Genomic DNA, 23,238 nt, shown 5'->3' with positions numbered 1-23,238 from the left:
GAATTTTGTGACAAATTTCTATATGACTAAGCAAGAATACACCTTGGCTAGTTTACTTAACATGTTTTTTATTGCCCAAAAGAATATGCCAGGCAATAAAAGAAAAGAGGTAGCTTTGATTGCATCTTCTTCTACTGGAAAGTCTAATAAGAAGAAGGGCCATAAGAAAAAGAAACCTCAACTTCCAGGACCTTCCAAAAAGATAGCGAAACAAAAAGAGAAGACCAAAGCTAATGGAGGCAAAGGAAAGTGTTTCCACTACCAGAAGGATGGGCACTGGAAAAGGAACTGCCCAGAGTATCTTGCTTCTTTGAAGGACAAGAAGCATACACCTTCAGAAGGTATGTCTATATCTTGTTATTTAGATGCTAATGATGCTCATAGTTCATCTACATCTTGGGTTTTAGATACTGGTGCCAGTTCTCACATTTATTATGATATGCAAGAACTAGCAAACAGTAGCAGCTTGCATGCTCGAAATGTTAGACTCTGGATTGGCGATGGCTCAACTGTTGAAGCTTTAGCCATAGGATCTAAATCTTTTTACATGTGTGGACATGTTTTGTGTTTGAATAATATTTTGTATGTACCTGATGCTTTTAAGAACATTATTTCTATATCTAGTTTGACTAGAAATAGTTATGAATTTCAGTTCACAAATGATGTTTGCAATATATATTTTGGAAATAAATATGTTGGCTCGGGTTATATGCATGATGGTCTTTATTATCTGGATAATAATGATAAACACAAATTGAATGCAAGCAATCAATGCAATGCCATGATGAAAATCAACTCAAGTTCAAAATATCTTTGGCACTTAAGATCAGGTCATGTTTGTAACACCCTCACTTTAGCTAGTCTATACATTTTGCTGTTTCGGTGACCAATATCTGTTCGGACAGCTAGAATGACTAGAACTATATGTAAACTAGAGTAAGGAGTCATAAATAACTCAAATATTAATAAGAAAAATTTAGAAAAAATTTTAGAAATAAAATACAACCAAGTTAAATGAGCCAGTGCCTTAGCGATGGGTAACCCAGTGGGAAGTTGCGGTCCTCGCAGCTAAAAGCCCTAAACCCGGGAGAAAATTCATGAAATAATTTTTGGGACTCCAGAGAAGAGTCATTGAGGCTTCTATGGCATTAGAATGCCAAGAAAATGTTTAGAAAAATTTTTAGATCGATACAGATGATTTTGGCTCGATAAGCCAAACAGAGGGCATTTTGGTCATTTCGTCTTCAGAGACGATTTTTGACCAACTTGTCCAGTTAAGTAAATAATTATTATGACATAAAATATAAATAAATATTGCTAAAAATTAAATTTAAAATGAATAAAAAGAAAAGAAAGGAAAAATGAAGAAAAATGGGACTTTGACATCATATGATGTCATTAAAAACCCTCCACCAATCATATTGCAACACACACCTTATAAACTAATTAAAAAGAGATAAAACTTACAAGAAAATTAGTTGTCTTCCTCCTCCAATCAGCTAGCCGAAACCCACTAATTTTCTTCCTCCATTGATTTCTTCATTCAAAGCTTTAATTCCCACACCATTTCACCATAAAATCTCTTACTCCCTTCACAAAAACTCATCCTCATACTTAGAGCAAGCTTTGGACAGCAAAAAGAAAGGAATAAAGTGAAGTTTTGAAGTCTTGGAAAGTGACTAAGTCAAGGTTAGTTCTAATTTTCTTGTTTCCACTCTTTTCTAAGTATGAATTTAAGTTGAGTTAAGTTGAAAATTTGATGAAAAATGAATTAAAGATCCATGAACTTGCCCCATGAAATTTTAGTAGCCAAGAGAGGGTGAGGGTTTTGATGATTTACTTACAATTAAACTTGTGTATTGATGTCAATTGATGTGTATATATGGATTGGAGTTGGGGATATTAGGAGTTGCATGAGATTGAGACTTTGATTAATTAGGGTTTGTGATGAATTGAGGGTTATTGTTGTGTAATGTTAAGTGGAGTTCTAATGGTCAATTAGTGACCATTTGGCTGAGTATAATGAAGAATTGAAGTGAATTGTAGCTTTGGATTTGAGGCTGGGTGTGCTGCCTTGAGTGCCTTGCAGGTCTGGATGTGAGTCCAGCATGTTTGGGTAGCTATAACTTGGGTTGTGTAAGTTCAATTGGTGCAATGCCAATTGGACATGAAATTAGACACATAATGGCACAACTTTGATGAAGGAACCCTATCTAGAAACTAAACTTTGGATGTCTTAAAAATTGACCAAATCTGGGTAGCACCAATTCTGCCTGGGCAAAATGACCAAATGAATAGTGTTCATTCATTTGGTCATAACTCAGTGTAGAACAGTCCAATTGACCTAAAATTTATATCAATGGAAAGCTGAGGCAATTTAGAACAACTTTCATGTAGAACACAAACTCAAATTCTGAACTTAACTAAATGAAATTGCTAGCTAAAATTGAACTATCAAATCTGGCAGAACCAAAAATTGCCCAGAAATTCTGGGTAAAGGCAATCAGACCAGTTATGGTTAAATAGCCATAACTTGAGCTAGAAAACTCCAAATGGGGTGATTCAAAAAGTGAAATATAACTAGACACGATAAAGAACAACTTTGATTAAGAACACTTGGCCAAATTCTCATTGTAGAATGGCCTAATGGAATAGTGAACTCTAGCACCCAAAAACTAAAATTTAGATTTATTCTCCATTGGTTAGAAGTATGGATTGGCAACTAATGCCAATACTTTTGGGAACCAAAATGTGGTAAATCTATGTGATTAAAACTCATGTAACTATTATATATGAAAAAGTCAATATTGTGACTTAAATGACTAAATGAATAGTAACCTTTCATGTTAAGTACAAACATTCAAGAAATAACTTTGTAATATGCCCTAGTACGCCTAGTGTGATTGGTTTGGATAGGTTGGCATGCCAATAGGATTCTGATAGTAGTAATGCGTGTGGCATCATGCCATTCTGTGTTATGATGGCCTATGGCTATACTGATTATGATATACTTGGCTTTATGCCTTATTACTTTTATGGCTTATTAGTCATTCTGTATGCACACCCGGAGACACATTGTGACTGATAGTGTGACGGCCCGAGGTACCTGGTACCCAGTGCTAGTTTACCCGTTTATCCAGTCCGGTCAATTTGTATAGGTTACTTGGGCAAGAAAAAGTATAAATGTAATTGAATTGATTATTAAAGGAAGTAAGAAGATTAAATATCAAGATAAAGAATGATTACAATAAAATGAGGCTCAAAATCATCAAGAAATCGATTAATAAAATGCTAGAAAGAATTGAAATGAACTGGACTGATGATAAAAAAAAAAAGTTATCTATTATTGAATGCACTGGAACTTTAATTATTATGAAATAATTTAAGATAACCTAGAAGGTATTAAATTAAATGATACAAAAAGATTAATAACAGAAATATAATTTAAATAAAAGTTACAAATGTACCTTGCATAATAATATTAAGTTAAGAATAATGCTATTAGAATATTAGTATATTGTATATTCTTACTGTAACCTTATGAACTAAGCACCTCTAAAGAGGACTAAATTAAGAAAAAAAAAGGGGATATTAAATTTTAGAAACCTTATTGAAGCATAATTAGATCTAAATTATTTGAACCATATTTTATTTCAATTTATATTTTGTATATTATTTCTTTGTTATATTATTGCACAATTAAGCAGAAATGCTTAGCGCGATAGATTTGTTTCCCTCGCGCAGGTACAGAAGGTAAAGCCTAGCGAATACTAAACAGAGATTTTGGAGTTCTGATCTGCAGTAGTGTCTAAAGTATTCAAGGTTGTCACCTCCTCAGCAATGCATGTAGATAGGGCCCATATAGGTTATAATTTGTATGTTGTATAAAATGCTTAGTTATAGTATTGTAATGTAAATTATGAAAATATAATTAATAGGTATATGATGTAAATTAATAAGTCAGTTAATTCATATATGATTAAATTGTATATCATGCTGATTAATGAAGATTGAAAATTTTCATATATGAGTTGAGCATGAATGGGAATGTATAGAAATGGATATGAATGAAATTGTATAGATTTGAATACGGAATTGAAATATATAGATAATGCATGAAATGATGAGATTTTTATTTTAAAATATTATTGAAATTTTCAAACAGGTGAATAGTGAAACACGTCAAACGATAATAAAATAGGAGAAACTCCGTTAGTTTCTCCGTCGAAAAATAATTGATATTAAAAGATAATAACTTGAAAATGATTAAAGGAATAAAGTAAGATAAGATAGAGTGCTCCGGCACCGAGTGTGACACGCCTTGCTCGGCTACAGTGTAGAATGGTGAGGGGTGTTACAATGTTGTAAAAGATAGGATTGCAAAACTAGAGAAAATGGGGATTTTATCCTCATTGGGTTCTGAACCTACTCCAACTCGTGAATCCTGCCTTCAAGGAAAAATGACTAGATCACCCTTTGTTGGACAAGGACTAAGAGCTGAAAATATTTTGGAGCTAATACATAGTGATGTATGTGGTCCATTTAAGGAAATAGTTAGAGATGGTTTTCATTACTTTATTACATTTACTGATGATAAATCAAGGTTTGGGTATTTGTATTTGATGAAATACAAACATGAATCCTTTGAAAAGGTCAAAGAATTTAAATCTAAAGTAGAAAATCAAACAAGAAAAAGTATTAAAACTCTTCGATCAGATCATGGAGGTGAATACTTAAGTACAGAATTTGATGAATACTTGAAAGAGTATGGCATTGTTTCCCAGCTGACTCCTCCAGGAACGCCACAGTTGAATGGTGTATCTGAAAGAAGAAATCGTACCCTATTAGATATGGTACATAGTATGATGAGCTATACTGATATGCAAATCTTCTTTTGAGGATTTGCATTAGAATCAGCTTTGCATATTCTGAATAGGATTCCATCAAAATCAGTTTCTTCCACACCTTATGACATATGGCATGGAAGAAAACCAAGTCTTAAGCATGTTAAGATTTGGGGTTGTCCACCTTATATCAAAAAGCTAAATACTGATAAATTGAAAACCAGATAAAAAAAGGGTCGATTTGTTGGATCTCCAAAAGAAAGTTTTTGATATTATTTTTATTTGCCTACATCACAAAAGGTTATGATAAGCAGAGATGCCATATTTCTTGAACAACAGTTTATTCAAAAAGGAGGCAAAGGAAGGCAAATAGAGTTAGAATTGGAGAATTTTGACCAACCAACAGATCAAATGGATATAGATCCATCTAGTCAACCTACACTTATTGATGAAACATCTACAGTAATTCCTCGCAGATCGACTAGGATATCTCACCCACCAGTGAGATACAGTTTTCTTCATAAAGATGAACAAGATTTGTTTACTCATGAAGAAGTAGATCATGGAGATTATCCACTTACCTATGAAGAAGCTATATTAGATATAGACTCTTTAAAATAGATTGAAGCTATGAAATTCAAAACTGATTCCATGTATAAGAATCAAGTTTGGGATCTTGTTGACCCACCTGACGGTATTGTACCTATAGGGAATAAATGGTTTTTCAAGAAGAAAATTGGTTCTGATGAAAAGGTAGAGACCTATAAAGCAAGGCTAGTAGCAAAAGGGTTTCACCAAAGGTAAGGAATTGACTATGAGGAGACTTTCTCGCCTGTTGCCATGCTTAAATCAATTAGGATTCTATTAGCAATAGCTGCATACTATGATTATGAGATTTGGCAGATGTATGTCAAAACAGCTTTTCTCAATGGATACAATGAAGAAAACATTTTCATGGAACAACCTAGGAGTTTTGAATCCCAAGATGGTTCCAAGGTATGCAAGCTAAAGCGATCCATTTATGGGTTGAAACAAGCTTCGAGGAGTTGGAATATCCATTTTGATGAAGCCATTAAGTCATTTGGTTTTATCAAAAATGTTAATGAACCATGTGTATATAAGAAGGTTAGTGATAGTGCTATCACTTTCCTTGTCTTATATGTGGATGGTATTCTGTTGATAGGTAATGACATAGGTATGTTGACAACTGTAAAAGTATGGTTGTCAAATACATTCTCCATAAAAGACTTAGGGGAGGCAACCTATATTCTTGGAATTCACATCTATAGAGATAGAAAAAAAAGAATAATTGGTTTATCCTAAAGTTTATACTTGAAAAAGGTGTTAAAGAGGTTTAACATGCTTGATTCCAAGAGAGGATTGTTACCAGTGAGATATGGTATCCACCTTTCTAAAGAGATGTCTCCAAAGACACATGAAGAAAGAGATAAAATGGCCAGGATTCCATATGCTTTGGCTATTGGAAGTTTGATGTATGCAATGATATGTACTATGCCGAATATAGCATTTGCTGTTAGTTTGACTAGCAGGTTTCAATCCAATCCAGGTTTGGAATACTGGATAGATATCAAGAATATCCTTAAGTACTTGAGAAGAACTAAGGATTTATTCTTGATTTGTGGAGGTGGTGACTTGCAATTGGATGGCTACACTGATTCTGATTTCCAATCAGATATCGATGATAGAAAATCTACCTCTGGGTTTGTGTTCATTTGTAATGGAGGTGCAGTCAGTTGGAAGAGTTCCAAACAGAGTACGATTGCTAATTCCACTACAGAGGCTGAGTACATTGCTGCATCAGATGCTGCAAAAGAGGTTGTTTGGATATAAGGAACCCCGGTCTCACCAGAAATCCAAGCACATAGAAAGGCACTACCACATTATCAAAGGGATAGTTGAGCGAGGCAATGTACCCATGCAGAAAATAGCATTAGCTGAAAATCCAGCTGATCCATTCACGAAGCCTATGTCATAAGCTCAATTAGATCGACATCTTGAGAAGATGGGTCTAAGATATTGTAATGAATGGCTCTAGTGCTAGTGGGAGATTGTTAGTAGTATGCCCTAGAGCATATCATTTAGTATATATCTTTTACATATTTTATTAATAAAAGGCAATTTCACTTTTTCATTTATATAATGTATTTATGTGTAATAGAAAAGGTCCATTGATATTTTGTTAGAAATTCTATTCTTAAATTGTTAAGAATATGAGTGACAGTATTTCTAGCATAAAGTATCATAAATTGGTTCACAATCAAGGATACTTCACATAGGACATGACTTATTCAGAAAGATTGTATTCATGTTTGTTCCCAAGTTATTTATATGAGATATAAATAAGATGGAATGGTGAGTCTCATGCCATATAATAAACATGATAGGCACTTATACATGATAAGTAGGCCGAACCAGTGACACATATGACAAGCACATGGAGTTTACTCTTGTCAATGCATTGTCATATATCATATCAGTGCATATAATCTTTAGACCTGAGATAACATAGTTATCTTGTATATAGGTGGTTTGAGTTTGATACTGCTTTCATACTTTACTGTGTATGGGTATATAGGCATGTGTTGTCTCCTACTAGTTATATATGGAGATAGGTGTTGATCAAGATGGAATTTGTTACCCTAAGTAAATAGGAATAAAATCCTATGTTCATTTAATTGTTCTTGATGTTTCAAGTTCCTGGCCAGGATAGACAGATTTAGTCAGAAAAGAGTTTTTGACAAAAAAATCTAATTAATCAAGAACTGGAATTAAAAGAGAACATAATATTCATAGCAAATGGGGTTTAACATAAACCATGACTCCAGCTCGAATTGGGATTTAGTAACAGAGAGATTCTAGCACATGGTAATATATGATTAAAGGTTCATTTAAGGTATTCCTTGTTACTGATTGGGTGGCCATGGCACGCTATGCTTGGTGTCAACCATGGTCTATGAGATACCTAAAATGATTTAGAGAAATCATTTATGGTAAGAAAGAGTTCTGATGATATTAAGAGTTAATATCATATCTCATTGCCAATTAGTGATAAGCCTAGTAAGTCACACACATACACAAGAAAATCACCAAGCAAAATGTGATTTAATTGATTGATTAAAGAGTTTAATTAATTAATTAAATAGGTTTGGTTTGCAATAAGATTGCAAAGTCCCTAGCATGACTTGAAACTAAATCTAGGTTATTGGATGTATAGTACAAGTTAAATTTATATTTTAAGTGTTTAAATATGAATTTAATTTTGAGAAATTAATTAATAGAGATTAATTAATTAATTTATATTTGATATAAATTGATTTGAAGAGGAGAAATAATGATTTTGGGTTAAGAACTCAAAATTACAACATAAGGGTAATTTGGTCATTTCACATAGTGACATGTGGCACCATGAGATGGTGACACATGGCATCATATAAGCTTGCCATTTGTCTTCCTATCATGTAAGATGATCAAAGTCAAGATTAAGTCTACCTTTGACACTTGGCTTAATGTGATTAAGTCAATTAAAAATAAGATGCAATGTGGTGGTGACATGTGGCATAGGGTTTAAGTGATTACTTGACCTAATTATATAAAAAGATGTTATAAAAAATAATCAGCCAACTCTTCTTTTCTCTCATGTGTGGTGGCACACCTCTCTCCCTCTCTTCTCTTCATCTTGTCTCATCAATTCAAAGAAAATTGCCCAAAATCCTTTGAATTAAAATTGCTAGAAATTATTTCTAGTGTCCTATACACATATACAACCTCTGTAAAGGTAAGAACCCAAATTATAATTGGTTGGCAAGGCTTGAAAAGCTGATTTGGGGGCTATCTATTGGTGATCTTGGTGTGGACAAGCTAGAGGGACAACACTTGGGATCCTAAGTGCTTCCTAAAGGTAACAATCACATCCATAGTGCATCAAAGAGGTTAGTGCCCTAACTCCTCTTTTAAACTAGGGTTTAAATAAATTAATTTGTTAATTCATAATCTTGAATGGAAAACATAGATCCTAATACATATTAAAAGTGTTTTAATATGCAATTGAGCATTGAAATTAATTAGGCATATAAGAGATGTGGTATGATGCATATAACCCTAGAAGAAAAATTTTTGAAATTCAATGCTCTAATGAAATAATCACCATGCTTCTGCTCCTTCACTTGGATGTAAATTCTCGCCCCCCCCCCCCCCCCTCCTCAATTCCTGACTTGTTATATTTATATCTGGTGTAAAAACTATAATTTCAGAGTCCTAGAAGCATTAGGAGTCCATCCGGGTCGAGTTGGAAGCAAGAAAAGTCGTATGAGAATTCCTGTCAGGGAACTTTACACAGGCCATGTAGTGATACACACCCTGTGTAACTTTCTGCTACTTTTGTTTTTCAAGTTTTCTTTATCCAGAAGGTTGCACGGGGTCCAGGAAGTTACATGGGGCAAGTTACACGGCCCGTGTACTTTTTCTAGACGTTTTGACCTCTAAATCTCTTCCAAACTCGTCTTCGATTCTAGAACCACATAAAAACATTTGATAAAATATAAAAATCAATGAATTGAGTTGGATTAACATGTTTTCTAAAATAATAATGGAAACACATAAAAATAAACATAAAATGAGACTAAATGCTAATAAAATGCAATGAATGTTAACCTTAAATGTCTATATAATTTGATGTAATCAAATACCCCCAAACTCAAATCTTTGCTTGTCCTCAAGCAAAATAAAACTTTATAAAAACTCATTGGGGGTACTTAGAAAAAAACAAAAAATTTAACTTGCACATAATTAGACACTCTTCAACCTTCATACCAATTCTCACTTTCAAGGCATAGGGACCTCAACAGTTGCCCGCTAGAACCTTACCCCCTTCATGTTGTTTCAACTAATTATTCCTCTATACAAGGCTATTAATAAGTCACAAATAACTTGTTTTATTAGGATAGACTTAAGAAACACTTACTTCCATAAGATGCCTCTATTGAGGATGATTGTGGTGAGTTTGATTTAATTCCAACTCCATAGGCATATCTCAATTCCCTATCTCCACTAATGTAGCATACACTTTTCAAAAGATCAAAAGGTCTTTAAAAGGGTTGTAATGGGGCTAAAGGGATAATGACTTGGTTGCCAATGAAAGGTTTTTTAGGGAATATAAATATGAGGATAGCATGTATGTATAAAATACCAAGTATACTAAGTTTATTCTATTGATTTTGTATGGAGAGGAGAGGCTTTTTATTTTTTATAGTGCCAAGCATGCTTCCATGATACTTATCTTGGGACTTTTTCTTCTTCTTTTTATTTTCTTCTTCTTTCCTTTTTTTTTTATTTATTTATGTCCCTTTTGTCCTTTCCCCAAACTCATTGCTTTTGCTAGGTTAGAAAGGCAAAATTTTCTTTTATTTCAATTGCACACTTGCACTCTTTCTTGAGTTCCACATCCTCTCTTCATTTTTTTTTTTTTGTACTTAATATACTTTTTACTTATGCATTTAGCTTCCTCAAAAGGGTAGGGTAGGTGTTTAGGCTAGGGGCTAGGTAAATAATATGGGTAAGCAATAAATTCTAAGGGATAAGTATAGGCTTCAAGTTGGCTGCAAAGGGACATATATATTTTAATTAGGGGTGGCTAAGGCTTAGTGAGATTATATCAAAGAATGCCTTAATCATCTCTTCATCAAGCATATGCTAGGATTTTGCCTCGATAGGTCCAAGAGACATGTTCTAGAGTTGATGAGGCATTTTTAGGTTTGCTTGTATCTCAAAAATTTTCTCCCAATTTTGCAAGTTTAATGTGACAGATTAATGGTTATGAAAGGGTTTAACTAGTTTAACTCCACTTAGGTGATTTGGTTTTTCACAAACAACATATTGAAGCCTTTTTGCTCATCCAGTTACATTCATTCCTCTTTCCTAGAGAGTCCGATCATTAGCTCATCAAGGTTTTAGTTATAATTCTAAGTTAAAAGCCTTTTCAAAAAGTTCAAAATTTGCAAAAAATTTATGGATTTTTCATATACAAATATAATATAGACATAATAAGGTGATGCAGAATGAAATATAATACATGAATGTAATGCATGAAATGCTGCACCCCCAAACTCAAATTTGACATTGTTCTCAATGTCATTAAGATATCATAATCAGCTCAAGAGCAACATCATAAATGTAATGATAAGGAAAAGCTAATGGATATAAAATACTCCTCCTTGACGCATGCCTTCCCTTGAAGATTTGTGAGTTTGATCGCCATTGCTCTTTTTAAGCGCTTCTTGAACTTACAAAGTGAACAAATATCAAAATCAAGTTTGGGAGGGTGATAAAATAAAAGAAATAGATAAATACAAAGATTAAATTTAAAACTTGGGTTGCCTCCCAAGAAGCGCTAATTTAAGGTCATTAGCTTGACCCCTTTCAGAATTGCTGATCAAAAAGCGATTTTCTCTCATAGTAGTTGTCATGTAACACCACATATGGGTCTTGATTTATGATACCCTCAAGATTGGCAAGATCTGAAACAAGATTGCATATAGGACGAACAACACATGGCTTAGAGTGATCTGCTTGGGAATAGGGCTACTTTAGCTCATGGAGGACATGTGATGATGTAGGAGGTATCCACGATAGAAAAGGGTCTTCTGGTGGTGTATGTGTAAGCATCATTAATGAACTTAAATTGATAGTCTCATTAATTTCCTCATCTACCACATTCATCTCTAATTTGTCTTCATGGAAACACTCTTCGAATGAACCCCCAACTGTAAAGGTGTTGTTTCCTTTAGCTCTAGGTTATACTTGTTCTTTAAGGAACTCCTGTTCCTGTGGAAACTCTAGTGGTAAGTCATCTTCATAGGAATTTTGTTCATGAGGTTTAATTCTTCTACAGGTTCAAATTCCCATGAAACTTCTTCATTCTCCCAACTTTGTTCGTTTAATTCGTCCTCATAAAGTGATAGCTCATTATTCACCATTAGTTTGTTTAAAATTTCCAATGGAGTTATCATCTCTTCAAGTCCCACTCTCTCATCTAATTACAGCTCGAATGGTTGGTGTGAAATATTAGGTTGATGAATGTGTGGGGGATATTGATAACTCCAACCCTGCAGTGAAGGATGCCAATGCCAATGGTAATAAAAATCTGCTATGTCATTCAACAAGTGAATGGCATCCTCACGGTTTCTTTGAAGAATGTGATCACCGGTAGCCCAAGCTCTATAATTTATCCAATACTTTGTCACTTCATCCAGACCATTATAGAAACTGAGAGTGAGTTCATAATTTGAAAGACTATGATTGGCAAATTGCTCTACCAATTCATTAAAACTCCCCCAAGCATTATAAAATGGTTCATTGTGTTGTTGAATAAAACTTGTGAAAACTTGTTAATGAAACATCTCAATGTACCTCACAAGAAAAATAAGAAAAAATAAAATTAGACAAGAAATAAACTATAAAAGAAATAAGAATGTATAGAGTAATCAATCACTAATCATTTGATATCAAGCACCGATCCCCGGCAATGGCGCCAAAAACTTGTTTGCTAGTTTTTCAACCACCACAAGTGAACGGATTGCTAACAAGTAATAAAGTGATGAGTAGAGTATCATTCCCACGAGGACCATGTTGAGTACCAAACTATAGTGATTTTAATTATCTAAACGATTGAATTGTAGAGAAATAATAATTATATCTAAATTGAAAGAAATAAAATCTAAATAATTAAATAAAATAAAACACTAATGGACAAAGGTATTCTAGAGCTAGGGGTTCACACTTGAATCAATTATAGAATCAATCTGATTCATTTAATAAATGGGAGATTATTACTTTGATGGAAATTAATCCTAAGTTATCTTAAGTCCTCTCTCAAGGCACTCAAGGTGTATTTTAATTAACATAAACCTTACTTTTATGGTGATTAAATTAATTAAAACCCTTTAAGATCTTTGATTAATTTTGGAACTCCACAAAGGTCATCAGCCTATCTCTTGGTCAGATTTCCTAGGTTCAAAATCCTAATTTTCTAATATTAATCTTCACATTTCAGTCCTTCAATTAATATTTGTAATCAATACTAAGTGGGTACCAACACATAGCATGCATTAAGATCACAAGAGATTGAATCAAAGAATAAAATACACAATGTATTAAATAAAATCAAACTAGATCCATAATGAAAATTGAATGCTACACCCTAACCCTAGAATAAAGGACCTACTCACCCTCGGTGAGTTTTACAATCAAGTTTATAAAAAGATAAAAAGAAACATGAGAAGAAAATAGAGTGAAAGAACCCAGAAAGAGAGTTGCAGCCTTGGACTTTTGGAACTTCAGCTGAAAATCCCTTAGAGAAATCTTGCAAATCTTGTTTTCTCCTTTGCCTCCCTTGAAGTTAATGTGCATCCTTGAATGTAAATCGACTCCCTTGAATGTAAATTCTATTCTTGGATGTAAATTCTCTGCCCCCCTCAATTCTTGACTAGTTATATTTATATCTGGTGTAACAACCCTAATTTCAAAGTTCTAGAAGCATTAGCAGTCCATCCGGGTCGAGTTGGAAGCAAAAAAAGTCATATCAAAATTGCTGTCAGGGGACTTTACACGGACCATGTAGTGATACACGCCCCGTGTAACTTTCTGTCACTTTTGTTTTTCAAGTTTTCTTTGTCCAGAAGGTTGCACGGGGTCCAGGAAGTTACACGGGGCAAGTTACACGACCCATGTACTGCTCTGGACTTGTATTCTTCACGTTTTGACCTCTACATCTCTTCCAAAGTCGTCTTTAATTCTAGAACCACATAAAATCACCTGATAAAATATAAAAATCAATGAATTAAGTTGGATTAACATGTTTTCTAAAATAATAATGAAAACACATAAAAATAAACATAAAATGAGACTAAATGCTAATAAAATGCAATGAATGTTAACCTTAAATGTCTATACAATTTGATGCAATCACAAAGCACCGTGAAAGATGTCCTTATACAACAAGGATTAATTAAAGCATTGAACGAGAAGAAACCAGTGACCATTAAAGATAATGATTGGGAGGAGCTTCAACAAAGGGCTGTGAGTACAATTAGATTGACGTTAGGCCCAAATGTGAAGTATAATGTATTAGAGGAGACCTCGCCTGTTGTTTTGTGGAAGAAATTAGAGAGCCTGTACATGTCAAAATCACTCACAAATCGTTTGTACTTGAAGAAGGAGTTGTACCAACTCAGCATGGATGAAGGTACTGATGTGAGGGATCATTTTAATATTTTTAATAAATTAATTACCCAATTGGCTAGTGTTGGTGTGAAGGTTGATGAAGAAGATAAAGCCCTCTTGCTTTTAACCTCTCTCTCACACTCTTATAAAAGCTTGGTAACAGCTTTAACAGTTGGGAAGGAGACTTTGAAGGTGGAGGAGGTTACTGCAGTTATCTTAAATGATGAAAAGTTTAAGAAGATAGGTAATAGCAATGAAGTTGGAGCTTTTGTCATTGGTTCTAGTCGTGGTAGAAGCAATTCATGTGAAAACAATTGGAGAATGAATAGTAGATCGAGTTCGAGACCACGAGTAGACCATGAAGATAGAGAATGCTACTATTATCATGAGAAGGGCCATATTCAATACCATTGTATGAAGATGAAGGAAGATTTTGTAGAGTTTAAACAATTCAAAAGGAGTCGCGAAAAAGAAAAAGAAACTGCTGCAATTGCAATGGATAATGGTATTGATAGTGAATGTTTGAATGTGGACGATGATAGGGAAAAGGCAAAAGATCCATTACACAATGAGTGGTTAATGGATTCTGCTTGCCCATTCCATATTTGCTCACAGGAGGATTGGTTTGATGTGATTGAAGAAAAGAAAGGAGAAAAAGTGAAGCTAGCCAATGGGAACAAGATAGAAGTTGAAGGTATTGGAAGAGTGAAGATCAAGTTGCATGGTGATCAAGTAAAAGTGTTCGATGAAGTGAGATATGTTCCTAAATTTGAAAGGAACTTAATTTCCTTAGGTAAATTAGATTCTTTGGGTTATGGGTATTTGATTCACAGTAGAGTCATGAGAGTTAGCCGAGGTGCTCTTGTGATCATGAAGGGTGAGAAGATTAGTATAAAGAATCTCTACAAATTGGAAGGAAGCACATTGATTGGATGGAAGCACATTGATTGGAAGAATGCAAGTGGAAGTAAGAAGCAACATCAATAATCAAGAGTGCAAGGAAATGCCCAAGAGAATATTGACTTTTGTAGAAATTGTGAAGACTAATTTCATTTGACTTGGAGGTGGAGATTGTTAGAATTATGACTCAAAATCCTAATGGGATTTGGAGAGACATTTTCCTAATTTGAGTGGGAGAAATATTCCTTAATAGGATAGAGGAATATTTCCTATATAAAGTATTGAGAAATATTTCTTATTTTAGTGTTATTCCTAAATTGAGTGAGACTCCTAATCAGATTAGGATTGAGGGAATTAACACTATAAATAGGAGAATGTTGAAAAGGGTTATTTGGCTTTCAGCTCATGGAGTGAGGCTGTCGCCCCCATTGTAGAGAGGGGCCTTGCCAATTGTTGCGGATTTGGCTCTGCCCATTGATGAGGGGCTTTTGCCCATTACAATGCAGAGAGGTTTTGGCCTAAGGTGGAGTAAGGACATAGAATTCAAGAAGAAGGGATTCTTGTCCATTGGTGAGAGGGCTTTTGCCCATATAGTTGAAGGCACCCTTTGTGGTGTAGTGTTATAATAGTAAATATATTGGGTTATGTCTAGAGGAGACTGAGAGGGACTAACTACTATATTTACTATGAGCTGTTTGATATTATATGGGTTCTCTTGGGTATAATTGGGTTTATGGGTAGTATAGTTTTGAGCTTGTAATTAATGATTTATTATTATTAATAGTGGAAGATGGCATGCCCGTGGATGTAGCCCTATGTGGAGAGGGTGAACCACGTAAATATTAGTGTTTTGTGTGTTTGCTTTATTTCTTTGCAGTTTACATGCTTCCACGGTGCACAACAAATTGGTATTAAAGCATGGAATGATTTGGGTGAGTTTGGTTGAAAGTGGAGCTGCTGCGACATGTAGAAATTTGCACATGCAATAATGGTTGTGGTGGAAACTTGAAATTGAGGTGGAGCTCTTAATGCAAAATCAAGAAGATAACATGAAAATTTTTTGAAGAAAGAAGCAAGTTACACCCAAGATAAAGATTGGAGAGATTAATGATTTGAAGGCTTCAAGCTCAGGCATAGAGATGTGATGATTGAAGGCACCTACGAATTTGAGGTATGTAATGATTTATGGATTTTGAGTCAAGGTGGAGATTATTAGAATTATGACTCAAAATCCTAGTGGAATTTGGAGAGACATTTTCCTAATTTTAGTGGGAGAAATATTCCTTAATAGGATAAAGGAATATTTCCTATATAAAGTATAACTCTTATTTTAGTGTTATTCCTAAATTGAGTGGGACTCCTAATCAGATTAGGATTGAGGGAATTAACACTATAAATAGGAGAATGTTGAAAAGTGTTATTTGACTTTGTGAGGTTGTCACCCCCATTGTAGAGAGGGGCCTTGCCAATTGCTACAGATTTGGGTCTGCTCATTGATGAGGGGCTTTTGCCCATTGCAGTGCAGAGAGGTTTTGGCCTAAGGTGGAGTAAGGACATAGAATTCAAGAGGAAGGGATTATTGTCCATTGGTGAAAGGGCTCTTGCCCATATAGTTGAAGGCACCCTTTGTGGTGTAGTGTTGTAATAGTAAATATATTGAGTTATGTCTAGAGAAGATTGAGAGGGATTAACTAATATATTTACTATGAGCAGTTTGATGTTATATGGGTTCTCTTGGGTGTAATTAGGTTTATGGGTAGTATAGTTTTAAGCTTGTAATTAATGATTTATTATTATTGATAGTGGAAGATGTCATGCCCATGGATGTAGCCCTATGTGTAGAGGGTGAACCACGTAAATATTGGTGTTTTGTGTGTTTGCTTTGTTTCTTTGCAGTTTACATGCTTTTGCGGTGCACAACACTTCAGAATCACTGGTTGATTTTGTCATTACAAAGTTTAGGAAGAAAGTTTAAATGTTTGCAAATGAGGCAGAAAAGGAGAATAAAGAACAGCAGTATACTATTTTAAAAGGAATCCAAATGATTAGAGATAATCAAACAGTGTGCCACAAGCTGAGATATGCATATGCTGTATTTTACTGTCATACAATCAATGCCACAAAGGCTTATACGATTCCACTGGAAGGCGTTGATGGCTCCAAAGCTAAAGCCATTGCAGTTTGCCACACAGATACATCAGTTTGGAACTCCAAGCATATTGCCTTCCAGATCCCGAAGGTTAAGCCTAGAGGACCTCTAATTTGTCACTTACTTAATAGCGATATCATTGTGGGTACCCAACTAGATTATGTTTAGTAAGATGTAATCAAAATTATCATAATGGAATGCATATCTATCTTCCATTATTTTGTTTAGTTATATAATAATAATTTAACGTAATGGATTGGTAATTATATAATGCAACCAATTACACTTTAATTAATGTAATTATTTTTATATACAAAAATCTGAGCAATTGTATTACTTATTTTGATTTATTTTTTCATTGCCATAATTTTATTGCAATTGCCAACAATAAGTAGTAACCACCGCTATCACTACTTGGAAACCACCATTAGCAACTATTGTCATTGCCGCTGTTGCCATCAACTACTAGTTACTATCATCATCACCATCATAAAGGTAAAAATGTAATTGGTGTAAAATGGGTTTACAAAACTATAGTAAATCCTGGTGGTTCTATTTTCAGATATACAACTAGACTTGTTATTAAAGGATATGCTTAATAGCTAGGGGTGGATTATGGAGATACATTTGCTCCAATTACTAGGCATGATACTATTAAATTATTATTGTCTTTAGCAGCTCAAAAACAATGGCAAATGTTCTATGGATGTCAAATCTGCATTTTTGAATGGTTTATTGACTAAAGAAATTTATGTGTAGCAACCTGAAGGATTTGAGGTGCAGGGTCAAAATGACAAAATGTATAAGCTGAAAAAAGCTCTTTATGGCCTGAAACAAGCTTCTAGAGCTTGGTATGCAAGGATTGACTCAAATCTGATCCAAAATGGATTTAGGAGGAGTGAGAATGAACTAACCTTGCATGTGAGTGGTGATGGAGATAAATTTCAGCTGATAGTGTTACTATATGTTAATGATATATTAGTGACTGGTGGAAATTTTCAGTTATTGAATGATTTTAAACTGAAAATGCAAACTGAGTTTGGGATGTCTGATTTAGGGAGTATGAGCTACTTTCTTGGTATAGAAATTGAGCAAAGTATTGAAGGAATCTTTATATCTTAAAGAAAATATGCTCTTGAAATGTTGAAAAGGTTCAATACGGATAAATGCAAATCTATGGCAGTTCCTCTAATTGTGAACGAAAAACTTAGCAAGGAAGATGCAATTGAGAAAGCAAATGCTTCAATGTATAGAAGTTTAGTTGGTAGTCTACTATACTTGACTACATCAAGGACTGATTTAATGTAGTCAACTAGCTTATTATCTAGATTTATGCATTCACTAAGTCAAGTGCATTTAGCTGCTACTAAGAGAGTGTTGAGATACTTAAAAGGTACTATTGATTATGGTATATGGTTTCTAAAAGGAAGACCTGTGAAACTTGAAAGCTATGTGGATAGTGATTGGGCTGGGTGTGTAGATGATTTAAAGAGCACATCAGGCTTTTTTTTTTTTTTTGGGGGGGTTTAGGTCCTTTCTCTTGGAATTCTAAGAAACAGGAAGTGGTGGCTCAATCTGCTATAGAAGCTGAATATATTTTAGCTGCTGCTGCAAACCAATCAATTTGGCTTAGGAAGCTATTGAAAGATTTGGGAATGGAGCAATGTGAACCTATGGTTATCTGGTGTGATAACAAATCTGCAATTGCCATTGCAAATAATCCTATTCATCATGGAAAAACTAAGCACATCAAGGTGAAGTTTCATTTTCTAAGGGAAGCTAAAAAGAATTCAGAGATTAAGTTGTTGCATTATAAGTCTGAAGAACAACTTGTTGATATACTTACTAAAGCTTTGACAAAGAACAAGTTTGAAGAGCTGAGGAAAAAGCTTGGAGTATCAAGAAAAAATCTTAAGGAGGAGTGTTGACTAAAATGTGATTTTTCCTAGATGCTTAGTTGCTTAATTCTAAGCTAGAGTCTGTACTGAAAATGTTTTTTTTTTTTTTTTTTGCTGATGTAATTTTGCAGTTGTATTAGGTAACTTTTTACCATACTTCCAGCCATGCTTTGCTTACTTTAGTTGCTGGGGAAGTTAGCTTTTTGTAATCAATGTAAACAACTCTCGTATGCCTATATTATGAATGAAATTTCAGCTCTCACTAAAGAATGAGAGAAGTTCTGCTATTGAAAATTTTTTCTTTTTCCTTTAGCTTGTTATTTCTCTATTTTCTTAGTTCATCTCTACTCAAAGTTTAACAGATTCACTCTCTCCAATAATGTTTTATGGTCAAGGATTTGGCTAGACTTGACTATTTTCTCAGTGTCAAAGTCCAACATTTGCCCACTAGAATGCTTCTCACTTAAAGTAAGTACATAGGAGATTTGCTAATCAAAGCTAATATGTCAAAATGTAATGAGATTTCAACACCAACATTCATCAGAGTGAAACTAACACTTCGGGACAGTGCACTAGCTCCAGATCCTACTTTATACCATTGCGTAGTAGGTGGCCTTCAATATCTCTCATTGACATGGCCAGACGTCTCCTATGTAGTCCATCACGTATCTCAGTTCATGCACAAACCAACCATGAAACATTGGGATAAATTTTAACAGTTGTCCTTGAATTTATCTAGTTATAACATTACAGTCCCTCTTAAAAATATAACATAAAACCCCATTAACTTTCAAATTTTGTACAGTAAAATCCCTCTAACCTCCAATTTCTCGTTTTTCAGTTAGCCACTGACCTGGATAGTTCCAGCGTAGAGCTTAGTCAGTATTTTTTTTTTCTCTCTCAAGCCATGTGTAAATTAAATCATTCATATCACTGTAGACAAAATAATTTTTTATGCATAGAGAGAATAATTTTACACTTTGTATAAGAGAAGAGAGAGAAATGTTGACTAAGTACCATGCAAGAGCTATTCATATTAATTTCTAACTGGAAAATCAGTAATTAAAAGTCAGAGAGATTTTATTGTGTAAAATTGAAAAATTTAAAGGGTTTTATGTTACATTTTAAAATTGAAAAATTATAGTGTTACAATTATATAAGTTTAGGGATAATTATTGAAATTTATCCTAAAACATTAGGTGGCTGTGAAACGCCTTCTGCGGTATCTTCGGGCTGCACAAACTTACGGTCTTCTCATTTCTCGACCTAAAACAAACCATATCAATGCCTATGCTGATGCAGATTGGGAAACCAATCCCGATGACTGCAAGTCAATCACTGGTTTTACTGTGTAGTTAGGTGACAATCTTGTATCGTGGTGAACGAGGAAACAACCAACCGTTGCAAAGAGTTCTACCAAAGCTAAATATCGAGCCGTTGGCTCTGCCACAACAGATGTCATCTGGCTCCAATCTCTTCTTCGAGATATTGGCTACGGGTCTTCTGCCTATCCGAACTTGTGGTGTGACAATGTGGGTGCCACGTCGAAGTTGATTTTCATTTTGTTCACGATATTGTAGCCAAAAAGGAACTTCAGATCAAGTATATTTCTTCGAAGGATCAAATTGTAGATCTCTTAACTAAAGCTCTTTCACGATAGAGACATCAACAGCTTTGAGATTGACTAACAATCCGATCAGCTCCTGGTTTGAATTGAGGGGGTGTGATAAGCTTGATCTTGTTGTAACTAATGTTCAGATTAATATTATCTATGTTGGGTTTATCCTTGTTGTGTACACATGTATATATACTGCTGTATATCTCTTTGTTCAGTAATGCAACAAACTTCTTCAAACGGTACATCCTAATTTAGTCGAGAAAAATTTTAAGTCTGTCCAAGGATAGATAGCTAGAGTCTTTTTCAGTGGAGGACTATCCATTCCCCTTTTCGTCTTGGGTAAACGCACGTGTTTCTTCGTGGAAGACTATGACCACAGAACCGACAAATAAAATTAAAGCCAATTTGCAAGTATCACCATCAAATTCTAAGTCTTGTCCTTGTCATTCTAGCTAACTTGGTTTCTGGGTTGTGCGTAAGTTAATATTCTCACACTTATTGCACATCCCATTCTCACTAGGTAGCTTGTTCCAAATTTTCAATAGAAATCTTTTGGAGTTCCTATGGAGTTTCATCTTCTTTCCATCTTTGCTTTATTCTGTGTGAGCACTAAATTTTATTCTATATATGCTTAATTGTCAAAAAAAAAATCTGCTTGTTATATATGTGTTAGTAGATGCAAATAAGATCAGAAACTAATTAATATAAGTTTGGCAGCTTGCTTTAAGAGGAAGCAAAGCAATGCTTCTTTACCTGCAGAGGTGTATTGGAAGTCCATGCTACCAAACACATCCATGCCCAAAGCTCTACAAGATCTTTTACAGCCTGGTTAGTTTCATTTTCTCTTTCTTTTTCAATCGTCGTATTAGTGAAAAACAATCCATTACAAGTTGCTTTATTTATTTATTTATCTTGCTTCAGTAAAATATTAAATTGCCATCCACGCCACCAACCCCTCCTTTCCCCACCACCCACCCCCACACCACCACACACCCACCCCCCTCAACCCCACCCACCTCACCCTCCCCCACCACAGCCCGCCGCCCCCCGCCCCCCCAACCCCAACCCTTCTTGAATGCTATTATATATTTTAAACACTTAGTGAAAATCGTACACATTGATTCATGTCAAGCGTTATCTTTTTCTTGATTTGCAATTATATATTGCATGCAGGAAACGAAATCACTATTTCATTTGCAGAGGACGACTCTATCAACTCCAGGGGAGGCTATGGACAAAACGGAGTTGAGTATAACGTTGCATATTGGAATGAATTGAGAAAAACTAGTTTCATACCAAGTACACCCACTATATTCTTCTTATATGATGATCTCCTTCCTCACAAAAACATGACCCTTAATTTTACTAAATCAAACAAAACCTCCAATTTCTTGCCAAGAAAAATTGCTGAGACCATATCATTTTCAAGCAATATGTTACCACAAATTCTCAAATATTTTTCCATAGAACCTTCGTCAAAGGAAGCTCAAACTGCAAAACGAACAATTGAAGACTGTGAGGCACCAAATATTAGGGGAGAAAATAAATATTGTGCTACATCTTTAGAATCACTAGTTGATTTTGTCATTACAAAGTTTGGGAAGAAAGTTCAGGCGCTTGCGAATGAGGCAGAAAAGAAGAATAAAGAACAGGAGTATACAATGTTAAAGGGAATCAAAATGATTGGAGATAATCAAATAGTGTGCCACAACGCATATGCTGTATTTTACTGTCATACAATCAATGCCATGAAGGCTTATACGATTCCATTGGAAGGCGTTGATGGCTCCAAAGCTAAAGCCATTGCAGTTTGCCACGCAGATACATCGGCTTGGAACCCCAAGCATATTGCCTTCCAGATCCTAAAGGTTAAGCCTGGAGGACCTCCAATTTGTCACTTCGTTAATAGTGATACCATTGTTTGGGTACCCAACTAGATTATGTTTAGTAAGATGTATCAAAATTATAATAATGGAATGCATATCTATCTTCCCTTATTTTGTTTAGTTATATAATAATAATTTAATGTAATGGATTGGTAATTATATTATGCAACCAATTACACTTTAATTAATGTAATTATTTTTTATATAAAAAATGTACGTAATTGTATTACTTATTTTCATTTATTTTTTTATTGCCATAATTTTATTACAATTACCGACCACAAGCAGTATCACTCCTTCACCAATACCCAGTTATTATTGTCATCAACACCACCGTATTAACTACTAGTTGTCACCACAAAAGTACTATCTACTACCAATTACCATCCTTAATGATGATAATGGATAAGGTACTTACAGATCACCCTACTAGCATAAATCTAAACTTGATTAATTACTTAAATATTCAAGCTCATTTTAAACTAGATTAAAATTCTTTCTAAACTATCTATATCCTACCCAAACCTAATTATCATAACTCCAAATGTTACTTAAATATATCCAATTCTATTTAGTTTTATATATTTAATTTGTAATTTATATAATATTTGTAATATTTATATTGTAAAATTTTAATAATTCTTTAAAATATTTAAATTATATATTTTTTAAAATATAATATTTCAAAATCTATAAATAAAAATAT

The 23,238-nt window shown here is 34.2% G+C and overlaps 1 protein-coding gene and 1 pseudogene across 1 annotated transcript; both read left to right on the top strand.

Moving 5' to 3' along the window:
• Nucleotides 1–17,425, top strand: part of LOC131179396 (BURP domain protein RD22-like) — a 35,989-nt pseudogene extending 18,564 nt beyond the window's left edge.
• Nucleotides 17,426–17,928: 503 nt separating this feature from the next.
• On the top strand, nucleotides 17,929–22,696 carry LOC110664093 (BURP domain-containing protein 14-like). Its single transcript, XM_058146227.1, has 6 exons — nucleotides 17,929–18,226; nucleotides 18,314–18,394; nucleotides 18,661–19,025; nucleotides 20,228–20,369; nucleotides 21,364–21,474; nucleotides 21,820–22,696. Exons 1-6 carry the CDS (start codon nucleotides 17,929–17,931, stop codon nucleotides 22,581–22,583), a joined length of 1,761 nt encoding a protein of 586 aa, XP_058002210.1. The 3' UTR covers nucleotides 22,584–22,696.
• Nucleotides 22,697–23,238: the final 542 nt, after the last annotated feature.

Source organism: Hevea brasiliensis, chromosome 4, assembly GCF_030052815.1.
Source record: "Hevea brasiliensis isolate MT/VB/25A 57/8 chromosome 4, ASM3005281v1, whole genome shotgun sequence".
NCBI lineage: Eukaryota > Viridiplantae > Streptophyta > Magnoliopsida > Malpighiales > Euphorbiaceae > Hevea > Hevea brasiliensis.
This window is presented reverse-complemented; position numbering and strand designations above follow the sequence as displayed.